At 43.8% G+C, this 12,934-nt stretch overlaps 1 protein-coding gene across 4 annotated transcripts; it reads left to right on the forward strand.

Moving 5' to 3' along the window:
- The first annotated feature begins 471 nt into the window (after positions 1–471).
- Positions 472–12,482, forward strand: LOC130541852 (membrane-spanning 4-domains subfamily A member 6A-like). Of its 4 annotated transcripts, XM_057310812.1 has the most exons (7): positions 472–670; positions 2,308–2,467; positions 3,979–4,113; positions 5,272–5,328; positions 7,688–7,897; positions 10,916–11,017; positions 11,894–12,482. In XM_057310812.1, exons 2-7 carry the CDS (start codon positions 2,336–2,338, stop codon positions 11,987–11,989), a joined length of 732 nt encoding a protein of 243 aa, XP_057166795.1. In that variant the 5' UTR covers positions 472–670; positions 2,308–2,335; the 3' UTR covers positions 11,990–12,482. The 4 variants fall into 4 exon arrangements, with proteins under 4 accessions (XP_057166795.1, XP_057166796.1, XP_057166794.1 ...); XM_057310811.1 differs by lacking the exon at positions 472–670 and having other exon boundaries at positions 2,196–2,467; XM_057310813.1 differs by lacking the exons at positions 472–670; positions 3,979–4,113 and having other exon boundaries at positions 2,194–2,467.
- Positions 12,483–12,934: the final 452 nt, after the last annotated feature.

Consider the following 12,934-nt stretch of genomic DNA (forward strand, 5'->3'; position numbering starts at 1 on the left):
GGAACTGGAAAAAAGAAAAATATACATGAGTAACAAAAAAATTTCTTTCTATATTATTACTATTATTAGCTACCTATTATTGAAATATTGCTCCTTGAAAGCAGTATAGTCAGACCATGGTTAGATATATATTATTGAGTACTATTATTTATCAATTTCTCTATTACAGTCAATACTACTATGATTAGTCGCATATTATGGAATGGTCCTTGGAAGCAGTAAAGGCCTTCTAGAAACATTTTCTCTAAACTTTATAATAAATCAGCAGCGTTGATATTATTTCCATATTGAAGAGATTTGGAAACTGAGTCACAGAGAAGAACACAGACTTGTCCAATAACAGAGCTAGTGAATATTGGGGTGGCAGTGCACACATAGAGCTCCAGGAATCCCACGTTCTCCCAGCCAGTAGGTGGTTCTCCTTGTGACTTTTCTGAATCAAACTGCTAGGAGTTTGGGGAAAAGGAAGTGCAGGCACATTTCACAAATCTCCAATCTGTAAGGGTCACGTCCCGTGTGGCTGTAAACTCTGGCCTAAGGAAGGGCTGGTGGCTTTCAAAAGATAAAGACAAGTAGAAAATTCTACAGGACGGTGTGAGAACCCAGAGTTACAGTCTCCTGGGAGTGTGTGAGCGCTCAGCTGGAACCACGGGGCTGATCCACGAGACAGGTAGGCAGTGCTGAGAGATTGTTTTCAACTTCTCACTCTCCTGCTGTGCCTCCTTGAGAGAGGACATTTGATTGGTGGCTCCTGGAAATAACGTGAGGGGCACCAGAGTATTTTGGAAATGGAGGGAGCAGAGGGAAGGAGTATCTGGTTGAACTCTTTCTGCTGTTTGCTGTGTGATCTTGATGAATCCCTTACCTGAGGTCATGTGTTTAATGGGAGCACAGTCGTACCTCTTCGGATGTTCTTGGGCCCTGTGCACACCGGACAGTCCCTGGGCTGAGAATGGTGCCCCCAAGAGATCCAAGCTCAGCTGGCCACTAATACCTCCAATACCGCTAACATCACAGGTCCTTGAGGCAGGCAAGTGGAGGTCCCGGGCTTGAACCTGGGTTTCATGACTCCAGGTCCCGTTCCCATGCTTCTGCGTGCTGCTGCTTCTCCACACAGAATCAATGCAGGCACAGGAGCTGAGGCTAGGTGGGATGGACGAAGAGGTCGCATGCTCTAATGCATTGTGCAAAGGCTCCAGACCCAGAGAGAGTGGGGTCCAGCCCTGGTTCTACAGCTGCCCAGTTGTGTGAAGGTGCCTGAGTAAACATCATAACTGCAAATATTTCTTCAGCATTATCTCTTTGCCATGCATGTATGCAAAGTGGGTATTATTTCCATTTGTAATAAACTTTTTCTTTCTGAGTTTCCCTAACTACGACATGGTTTTGCTAACTAAAGAACTAAGTAACATACAGGGATGTTGTAAGATTAAAGGTGCTATAGGGTGGGGGTGGCTGGCTGGCTCAGTCAGTAGAACATGTGACTCTTGATCTCAGGGTCATGAGTTCAAGTCCAATATTGGGTGTAGGGCTTAGTTTAAAAAATAAAAAAAAAGGCACTACAGTATAATGTCCAGTAAAATATGAAAAAAAAAACTTGGATTAGGGGCGCCTGGGTGGCTCAGCCATTAAGCATCTGCCTTCGGCTCAGGTCATGATCCCAGGGTCCTGGGATTGAGCCCCACATCAGGCTCCCTGCTCCGCGGGAAAGGTGCTTCTCCCTCTCACACTCCCCTTGCTTGTGTTCCCTCTCTCACTGTCTCTTTCTGTCAAATAAATACATAAAATCTTTAAAAAAAAAAAAAAAGAACACGTAGGATTAACCCTAATAAGTATTATTATTGGACTAAAAAAATGAGCAGAGTTAGTTGAGATGTGCAGAACCTGAGTAGGAAAACGTTGACAAAGAGAACCCTTCCTGCATCTCACGACTGGTAGGGAAGTTTGAGGGTGAAGTTCACTGAATATTTGGCAATTGAGTTGTTGTGGGTAGAAGTAGAGGAAAGAGAGATTCCTACATATTGCAAGTTTTTTGTGACCCTTTGCCTCTGGACGTTGAGACCTCTCACGATTGGTGCTGCTGCTTCCCTGTGAAGCGTCTCTTATCTATAATGAATGGACTGTGTCAAACGCTATGCAAAAAAAATTCATGATACCAAATTTTTGTGGTTTTCACAGCTCCACGTGATCGGTTTCCTTCCTGAAAGGATAGGTCAAGTCAGGACTAATGGGAAAATACTGGCTCCCAGTGTGGGGAGCCTTGAGAGCTCTACACTTTTTAAGAGCTGAATTTATTTTCTCTTCCAGTGTTGGTGGCACCATCATATCACAACCCATGGCCAATCAGACCATCGTAGTTCTGACACCAAATGGCATCAACTTCCCCCAAACAGAGACACCCAAACCCACCAACCAGACGCAAGACAGCCTAGAGAAACGTCTAAAGGCAGAGATCAAAGTTCTTGGGGTAAGTCCGATTCAGACCTTGCTGGACTGGGATGACGAGGGGGCGCAGGAAAGAACTGAAGTCTTGAGACCACATCGTGACTATGGAGGCTCTTAAGTTTTGCCAGAGGAAATTCAGGTTGATGGGAAGACCAAAGGGAGCCCCCTGGAGGGCCATCTGAACCTTCCACAAACGTAAGATGATATGAAAACTGTATTTCTCCTATTCTGAATCTGAGCAAGTGACTTTGCTGATGTTTCTGTATTTTGCAATAGCACACTTCTCAACATTTTATTTTTTAATAAAACACTTCATTGAGGAATAATTGGCATACAAAAAGCTGTACATCTGTATATTTTCTACAAAAGTAATGGTAAATAATTCCATCTTAGGTACATTTTTTCCCTGTGTTCACCAACTGCGTGTTTAATAATCTGACTGATGTTTTTGAAAGGAATTTTTCCGTCACCACAAATTGTAGGAAGAATTAACCTCCTTCCCCCTTTTCTCCTTCCCTTTTGAGAACAGAGATATTTGCCTTTGGGTGGTTTTTCTCCTCTCATGCAAGATTTATTAACGAAGCTCTACGGAATGGAGGGAGGAGGGGAGGATATATCTAGAACAGGGAGGGCACTATAGAGCTCTGTCTCCTGGAATTGTCTCTACACGATATGATCTAAGTTTGCAGAACCTGCTGGGAACGATTGTCTTGCCTCAAATATCCAATCCTGTGGATTACTATGAGGCTCATGGGACATAATGCTTGGAAAACGTTGGCTTGGTAAATGTTAACAGAGCCATAACTGTCTGAGGTAGATGTGAAGGAGGAAAACTGGCCACTTGGAAGCCAAGATCCTCCACTATAGGAACATGGACTGGAGGGGGCAAGGAGCTGGCCAGAGGGCCAGACTCTCTGTTGTGTTCAGCAGGGTCTGGGGGGTATAAGGAGGCATGTCCACACCACCAGGGCAAAGACAGTGTGAGGGCTTTCAGATGCCCCCTGTTCCCATAAGAAGTAGTAGGAGAGTGAGTAGCAACAGAATCAGAGAGCCAGGGGGAAACAGTCTTGCACGGAGCTGGGACCCAGCACCATGTGAGCAAGCAAGGGGGGAGAGGCAGAGATGCCTGAAGACTTGCTGAGCACTTGCCCGGTGTCCCGAGACAGTAGTTGTCCGCGGCACAGCAGCACCTCCTCCAAAACATCTTTGCAGAGTTCTCACTGCAGAGCTTTTCAATGTCTGTGTCCTTGCTGGGGTCCTTCAGAGAGTGATCATGTGCGAGCACCCTGGGAAAGATTCAGATGTCTTGCCTTTCCAAATGCTGATATATTTTTTAAAGGTTTTATGTATTTATTTGTGAGAGAGAAAGCACACAAGCAGGGTGAGGAGCAGAGGGAGAAAGCAGACCCCCCGCTGAGCAGGGATCCTGATATGACGCTCAATCCTAGGACTCCGGGATCATGACCTGAGCTGAAGGCAGACACTTCATGACTGAACCACCCAGGTCCTCCATCTCCTTTCTTCTTCCAACAGACCATCCAGATCCTGTGTGGGGCAATGGTGTTGAGTTGGGGGATTATTTTGGTATCTGTTCCCTCCTCTCCACAATATACCCCGATGCTTTCCATCCTGTTGAAGGCTGCTTACCCATTCGTAGGAGCCTTGAGTGTGAGTAGAGATCCTTAGGAGGATGGTGGGGCAGGGAAGGGGGGGCTGGCGGGTAAAGGTGGGAAGTAATCTCTGAGGATGCCACAAGTTTGTCCTGTTATCTGTTCCAAGAGCCCATCAAAGAGACTACATTACATTTAAACTTGTATCTCCTCGGCTTCTCTACACTTTCTCAGACTTGTCCTTGAGGATGTTGGTATCCGGAGTAGCACTGGCCAGGATTTTTTGAATTTTAGCATGTTCTTAAATTTGGGTTATATTTGTTTCTCATGTTCAGACTAATTGTGATGGATATTCTGGTGGAAGGGACAGAGGTGAGATATCCTATCAAGGGCATATGCTATCAACACGATTTGTCTCTGATGACGTTAACCTTGACCCTGAGGCTGAGGTGGAGTGGTCAGGTTCCTCTGCTGCAAAGTCACTTCTTCCTTCATCTTTCCATACTCTACTCTTTGAGAGCCAGTCAAGAAGCACAGCTCACATTGGTAGAGGCACCTTGTCCAGTTTTGAAGACCCAGGATTTATTTAGGTAGACCTGAAGTACTTAATGCTGGGGCTGTGGGATCTACAACTCTTCTCTTCTCCCTGTTTTGTCCCCCTTTTTTCCCATTGTGAAAGGATTTCCTATTACTTCATTGTCCCAAATCTATTAGGTTATGAATATTGTAAAATAGTAGCTTTGACTTCAGGAACACAGCCTTAATGATTCGTTGTGTCCAGCCTTGTCTTCTCTCTGATCACAGCCGCCACTCCACCCTAGCCGGGGACGCCACCAACTTAAAATGTGTGTCTCCGTCCTCCCATATATGTTAACTGCCCCCACTCTTTTCTTTTTCCATACCATTGCTTTCATGTTTTCCTCTACATAATGTCTAACTCCAACATTTTCTTCTGTACACATTATTTCCCTGCCCTTAAGGCCCTCATTTTGTTTCCTAGGATAGATTCCTACTTATAGCTGCCTATGTTCATGCTTTTCTGAATACTCTGGGGAACAAAAGTCATATCTGTGTAATTATTGGGTCTTAACGTTGTAGGTCAATGGTTTTCCAGGACTGTTTTCATAGGAGTTTTCCATAAACACCATGATCATGACATTGTAGCTTCACCTGTACATAGAAACTGACCTCACCATTGTCTCTCCTTTCTGAGTAGTTTGTCATTTCTGGAATTCTATCTGTCATCATGGAGAAAAAGTCAACTAAACTTTTGGTGAGTATGAGAATCAAAACCCACAATGCATGGAAATTGAAGGAGAACTCTTCAAGGTCAATCTCTCTACCTTGCAGAGTTGGAAACTAAGTTCCAGAGCAGATATTTGGCAGAGTCAGGAATTGAGCCTGGCTCTTCAGTATTCCTGTCCACTGCACACTCCTCCAACCACTGTACCCTAAATCACTCTTCATTCAGTGTGTCAAATTATGCCTGGGTCAGTGTCCAGGAATCTATTCTAGAAAAAGACTGCCTTCTTATAATGCCCTTCACATGGTAACTGGCCTTCAGATTTAGATCTTCAACAACAAAGAAGGTGACAGCGTTATAAAGATGTCTATTTGTTGTGGATTCACTGTGTAAACCCATCTGTCCAAACCCTTGAGGAAACACAGTCAAAATGTGACCTAGCTCTCATTCTTTTATCTGTGTGATGTAAAATTTATACTTTTCTGGATTTGAGTATGAACTCTCAGGTCCTACAAGTTGTCATTTGTCATTTGGTATTGGCTAAGAAAACAAATTTGCCTGCATTTAACTCTTCTAGGAAAACCAGATTTGGGAGTGGCAGGGAGAGGAAACCTGTGTGATAAGGAGAAGATTTCTAATCTGTGAATGTTCACTAAGTCTTCACTCAATCCTAGATCCCTCAAGTAGTTTGATGTTGGGGGTCATGGGTGAGAATGCCATATATCACAGTAGCACAAAAATGTAATTTGGAAGCTCGCTTACAAATATTTCCTGAAGACAGCAGGAAATTAGAGAGAGTGCTCAAGGACAATGTCAAACTATCTCTTTTTTTCCATCAGAATTTAGAGATTGATCAATTGGAACCGTCACCTAATCTCCAAACTGCTAGATCGGTGCTGTCCTGTAGAACTTCCTGTGACGATAGAGACACAGTTAGTCACGCTGCCCAGGCTGGTGGTCACAGGTTGCAACTGATAGCTTGAAATGTGGCTAGTGAAACTGAGAAACTGAATTTTAAATTTTACTTTTGTTTACTTTAAATATAAGTAGGCCATGGGACTAGTGACAACCACATTGGCTAGCACAATACAAGAACAGTATTTCTAGATTCTCGAGGGGAGGCTTTTGGGGCTCTTACCCCAGAGAAGAACAATACCAGAGTGAATAGGGCAGTAAACTCAAGGATATAGGGTTTAGCTCAGGCTCACCAGAGTCATCCATCCTGTAGGGAATTCTACTGTGGTCACACATTCTACCTGCCCTTTTGGAGGTTGGGGAAGAAAGCTGTCCCAGAACAAACCCAAATCATTCTAAGAAATGTATCTTCTGGAAATCATGAGTCTTGCTGGCTATCAGAAGGCCCAGGATCATACACTTTATAGTCATTGTTTTGGGAAACTGTGGTTAGGAGGAGAAAAATACACTGCCTATTCTCTACCGTGCCCCTGAAGCTCCTACTGCTGAGCCCCTAAAGAAGGAGCAACCTGGATGGGATTATATAATATTTTAATTTATGGCTATTTGGTCTGCCCTGGACTACACTTACCCATAAATAGAGCTTTCAGGATAATCCTAGATCAATTCCCCCTTCCGTGAATTGGAGAAGAAGGGAACAGATTTCTGAGATCTTTTTGTTGATTCCCCTTACTCACCTTATAAATGTAGAAATGAAACCCATAGAGGGAAGTGAAATTAGGGAACTGAGCACTCCAGAAAATGGAGAGGGTCTCAGGCAAAGCTACCACTGGGACCTCAGGTCCTGACATCGAGTCTGATCTTGTTCCTCACCCTGCTGCTAACGTGTTACACCGTCCTTGGGGCTGGGGCTAGAACTCCGGCTATGCTCATTCCTATGGAGCTCTGCCCATGACCATCAGAACCTGTCCACTGCAGGGCTCACCTAAGCCTGAGGACTATGTTCCCACACTCATCTTTGGGAGTGTGTGTGCATTTAAGTGGGTCATGTGTAAGGAAGAGTAGCTTGCTTCATCTGCTTCCTCTGAGTGGCTGATGGCTTCCTCAAGGGGTTTCTGAATGAGTCGAGGGAGAGAGAAATCATATCTGCTGCATATGGGCATTCTGCAGGCACGGCCTCATGGAGCCCTACTCTCAGTCCTGAATCAAGAATGTAGAAGAGCAATAGTCTCTGCCACCGACTGAATTCCTGCCTAGGGAGAAATATTTCATATATTCATTCACTTGGCCAAGATTTACCTTCTAGGTTCAGAGATGTTGCTAAGTACTGGGGAGACATCCTGGTTGAAGTCTACCGATGCTAGGTCCCCTGACAGACACAGATAAAATAAATTTTTGCACTGCCTTGGCAAAGAGGGATAAGAGGCATGTGTTGCTCATCAACAGTGATTCTAACTCAGCCTTTTTCTTTTAGGCTCAGATCGGCGTGGCTGCAAACATTCTGAGCTCTCTATGTGCTCTCGTGGGTTTTATTCTCCTCTCTGTCAACCTGGCTGCTTTGGATCCTGCCTTTTGGAAGTGCGACTTGAACAAAGAGGACAAAGTACCTCTACAACATTTTTATATCCCTTATATGCACCCATATGTTAAGGAAGACTGTTTCATAGCCAAAACCACTCTAGCTGTAAGTATTTTTAGACAGGATTTCCAATCTCTGGAAGGTTCTGAAATCCTTGCCTTTCGTTAATCCTTCTTTTGAAGATCTGTCTAATTCTTTCTGGTTTGGGTATCTGGGGGAAGGCCAGGGCCATGCGAATGGGAGGGGACTGCTTGACTGAGATAAAGTGGCTAGGCTCTGGGGTTACATACCAGTGAGATGAAATGGAAGAGCAAATGTCAAATCAAGTTGATGATGAAAAATGAAAACTTACTGTTGATAGAGTTTCTTAATAATCAAAATATTTGTGTTGTTAGAGGTATGAAATAGGAGTTTGTTCAACCAAAAATCTTGGCACATGGAATGGTAAATTAAGAAAGGGAAAGACAGCAGGAAGACCCAAGTGGTCAAGAAACCTGGAAAGTGTGTGTGCTGGGGTGTAAACTCAGTCTGAGTGGACACTGGGCCCAGCACTGAGAAGCAGAGAGAAGGAAACATGGCCTCAGAGGTGAGGGCTTCTCCTCCTTGCAGGGAGCACAGTGATGAACAGGATTTATCAGGGGAGAAGGTAGCATCGTTGTTGTTTGTGGTAACTTGCCAGGGTGGGATTTCTTAAATTGGGAAATAAGAGATGTAGGAAGATGGAGAATGGGAACTGATTACGGTTGCCATTATTGGGGAAGAAAGCAACGAAGTTTGGCTCCTAGACATAATGTCTTCAGTTGGAGCATCAAAGTGCATGTGTGTGTTTAGAAAGCCCCGGGAAAGACACGGGCAGCATGAGAAGAAAGAGGCTGTGCAGTGTCTGGTGTCCCACAGTCACGAAAGTGAGTTACATCAAGTCCACAGTTGGAAGATGGCCAGATGCTAACGGAGTTGGTCAAGCACGCGCTTGCACCCCTCTCCTTTTTTTTTTTTTAATTTTTTTATTAATAATGATTTTTTATTATATTATGTTAGTCACCATACAGTACATCCCCGGTTTTCGATGTAAGGCTCGATGATTCATTAGTTGTGTATAACACCCAGTGCACCATGCAATATGTGCCCTCCTTACTACCCATCACCGGTCTATCCCATTCCCCCACCCCCTCCCCTCTGTAGCCCTCAGTTTGTTTCTCATAGTCCATAGTCTCTCATGTTTCATTCCCCCTTCTGATTACCCCCCCTTTCTTTATCCCTTTCTTCCCCTACTGATCATTCTAGTTCTTATGTTCCATAGATGAGAGAAATCATATGATAGTTGTCTTTCCCTGCTTGACTTATTTCACTAAGCATTATCTCCTCCAGTGCCGTCCATGTTGTAGCAAATGTTGAGAACTCATTCTTTCTGATTGCTGAGTAATATTCCATTGTATATATGGACCACAACTTCTTAATCCAGTCATCTGTTGCAGGGCATCTCGGCTCCTTCCACGATTTAGCTATTGTGGACATTGCTGCTATGAACATTGGGGTGCATATGGCCCTTCTCTTCACTACGTCTGTATCTTTGGGGTAAACACCCAGTAGTGCAATGGCTGGATCATAGGGTAGCTCAATTTTTAACTTTTTAAGGGACCTCCACACGGTTTTCCAGAGTGGCTGTACCAACTTGCATTCCCACCAACAATGTAGGAGGGATCCCCTTTCTCCACATCCTCTCCAACAATTGTTGTTTCTTGCCTTGTCTATTTTTGCCATTCTAACTGGCGTAAGGTGGTATCTCAGTGTGGTTTTGATTTGAATTTCCTTGATGGCTAATGATTTTGAACATTTTTTCATGTGTCTGTTAGCCATTTGTATGTCTTCATTGGAAAAGTGTCTGTTCATATCTTCTGCCCATTTTTTGATTTGTTTATTTGTTTCTCGTGTATTGAGTTTGAGAAGTTCTTTGTAGATCTTGGATACCAGTCCTTTATCTGTAGTGTCATTTGCAAATATCTTCTCCCATTCCGTGGGCTGCCTTTTAGTTTTTCTGACTGTTTCCTTGGCTGTGCAGAAACTTTTAATCTTGATGAAGTCCCATAAATTCATTTTATCTTTTGTTTCTCTTGCCTTTTTGCACCCCTCTCCTTGTGGACCTGGCGCCCCGCACTTCTCTGCAGGTTCATGATATTATAATGAGAAAAGGCACATGCAAATGAGGTTGATAGTAATTGGCATAAACCAACACATGGGGGAGGCAGCCCCATGTTGGGAAAAATTCTGGAGAGAAGCTGGGAGGGATTTGTGGAAGGAATAAATATGCATTCATGAGGGATAATTTTGCTTTATACGCAAAGGGATTATACTGCGCATGCTTGCTGGGACAGTTTCTAATTAATGTAAACAAATTGTATTTCCTCTTGAACTGTACGTAAAGAGACTAGAGGTTTGTGCAATCACATTTTCTCTCCTGTTCCATCAGGTTGCCAGGTCTGCATGAAGGATGCCTAAGGACAGAAATGGTAGAACCTAGTCTTTGGGCGTCGTATCTTTTTCGAGCTGGTGTGGGTTGTTAGCAACGGAGGCAGCTCTGTTTATGCTACGTTTATTGCCTTGATTTTTCTTTCTAACTCTTATGGACATCAAGAAAGGCTAAGAAAGCCCATCCAAAGGGGGTGTTCATGTTGAATTTTACAAAGGGCTTGCACCAATGAGGTCAAAACCTCACTGATTCTCAGGTGTGTCTGAGAAGGAAATATCACTGTGTATATTTGGTAAGTGTGGAGACTTCCGGCTCACACAGCTACTAAGTGGTAGAGGTGAGGCCAGAATGGAGGTTGTCCTGTGTCAGTCCTGGACATTATCGTGTCCCTCACTGAGTGAACAGTGTAATCGGATGTCGCTGTGTTTCATCGGGATAAGAAACAATGCACAAGGCGGGTTATGTGTAGCTGATGTGGTTCTGCTCACCCCCCTCTCAAGGCAGTAAATAAGCAAATGAAGCCAGCTGCAGGCTAGGAGGGAGCACTGTTCTCCTGCTGCGGATGTCCTTCCGATGGTTGAGGTGGTCAACACTGAACAGGCATGAGGGCGTCAGTTGACTCAAGCACCGCCAACCTTGTCTTTCCTGAATTTCAGGGAACTCTGTCTGTGATGCTGATTTGCACAGTGCTGGAGTTCTGTCTGGCCTTGCTCGCTGCTGCAGTTTGGTGGAAAGAGGCTCAGTCCAACTTTGCTGGGGTGAGTGTGCTGGCTGGCCTCCCTGAGTCTGCCAGGTATATCTCCGGGTCTGGGCTGTGTTGAGTGATGTCAGCAAGAGTTGCCTATGGGTCGGCAGGTGTAGGTCACGGGATACACATGGGAGAAGGCTTGTTGGGGGTGGAAGACAGATGAGGAAAGCAGATGGCAATTGCGTAGCTGAGGATTAACTAAATGGGATGGTTGAACCTGAAAAATCGACTGGTTCAATCTTTCTATTTTGTAAATGCAGAAACCTGGAACTTAAGTGGCTTGCCCAGCATTGCGTATGAGTTTGCGCCCAGGTGCCCAGAATTGGTTTGTGTCCTTTCCAGACAGGAACACTTTCTACCACAGCCCTAGTCTCTCTAACCACCTTGACTTGGTCAAGGCCATTTGCAAACATGATTCGATTCATAAATGTCCTATGCTCTGGTTTTGCCTTCCTATGATCTCAAAATTCTTTTATCACTTAAAAGATAGTTTTAAAAAATAGTTGTTTCAAAGTCCACGGGACAGCACCCTACCACCCTCATGGATTTATGGCTTCATTTCACTGGATTACAAAACCTTGATTTATCCAAAACTGTATTAAAGAAAGCAGAATGAATATTGAGCTAAGGAGCCACACTTATGTAAAGAACTTAATGACATACTATTCATCTTGTAAGCAATGTGTGTGTGTGTGTATATATACGTATATACATATATATATACACACACACACACACAAAGATGGATGTAATGGTATCGAGATATATATATCTCCACGCCGTGTGTGTGTGTGTGTGTGTGTATGAAACTGAACCTGAGTGATGTCTGAAGAACTACATATGAAGAACAAACATATGAAGAACTAACATATTTTGTTTCTTTTAGAGTGTCCTTTTCTTGCCTCAGAGTTACAAGAATAAATCCACCATACCTGCAAAGGCATTTTCTGACCCTGGATATGAAGAACTACTGCCTTCTTAGGGGAAATATTCATCAGAAATTTCGTTTTATGATGCTGTATAAAAACCAACCAAAGAGACTCAACTCAAGAAAGCAAAGTTTGAATTCTCTGAAAAGTAGGCTTTTATATTATGAACATTGAAAATAACATATCTTTGTTTTCTTGTTATGGAATATATGTGTTCAATGGGGGGGTCTCTTGATTTGCCATCAGGCAAGGTGCAGGTGTGTACATTATCACTGCCTAGACTGCCAGATAGACATGTCCCAAGAAACTAGACAGAATTGTGTGATTCAGAGGTCATGGTGAAGTAAAGGAGACAACTCTTTCTTATCCTCCTTCATTGCGAACAGAAGTCAATCGAGTAATGATGGTGTTCAGACTCTTTCATCGTAGACACTAGTGTTGCATCACATGATTATTCTCATTACAACATGCAGACATGCCCCCCACGATTAAGTGTCAGCAGCTGTGTAAGTAATTGGCTTCAACATAAAATCCGTATTGCATTACTATTATGTGTGTTTTTTCCACACCACCAAGCCATCAACTCAGTGCTGACAATATCTATCTACCTGGAGATAAATAACATCACACCCCACACAGCTGAAGGGCTCAGTGGTTACGGATGGAGGTTCTCAAGACCTCCTCTTTGGTTCAATTACTTTCTTAAGAATGGCTCACAGAACTCAGAGAAACATTTCATTTCCTGGATTACCAGTTTATTATAAAAGGATATAACTGTAGAAGAGCCATATGGAAGAGAAACAGAGGGCAAGGAATGGGAAGGAGTGTGGAGCACCACTGTCCCGGAATCTCCCTGGGTTTACCAAGAAGCTATCCCAATCCTACCCTTTGGGTGGTTTATGGAGGCTTTGTTACATACCCACGATTGATTAAACCATCAGCCATTGGTGATTAGACTCAGTTTTTAGCCCTCTCTCCTTTCCAGATGTCGTGGGGGG

Source organism: Ursus arctos, unplaced genomic scaffold (genome assembly GCF_023065955.2).
Source record: "Ursus arctos isolate Adak ecotype North America unplaced genomic scaffold, UrsArc2.0 scaffold_120, whole genome shotgun sequence".
Lineage (NCBI taxonomy): Eukaryota > Metazoa > Chordata > Mammalia > Carnivora > Ursidae > Ursus > Ursus arctos.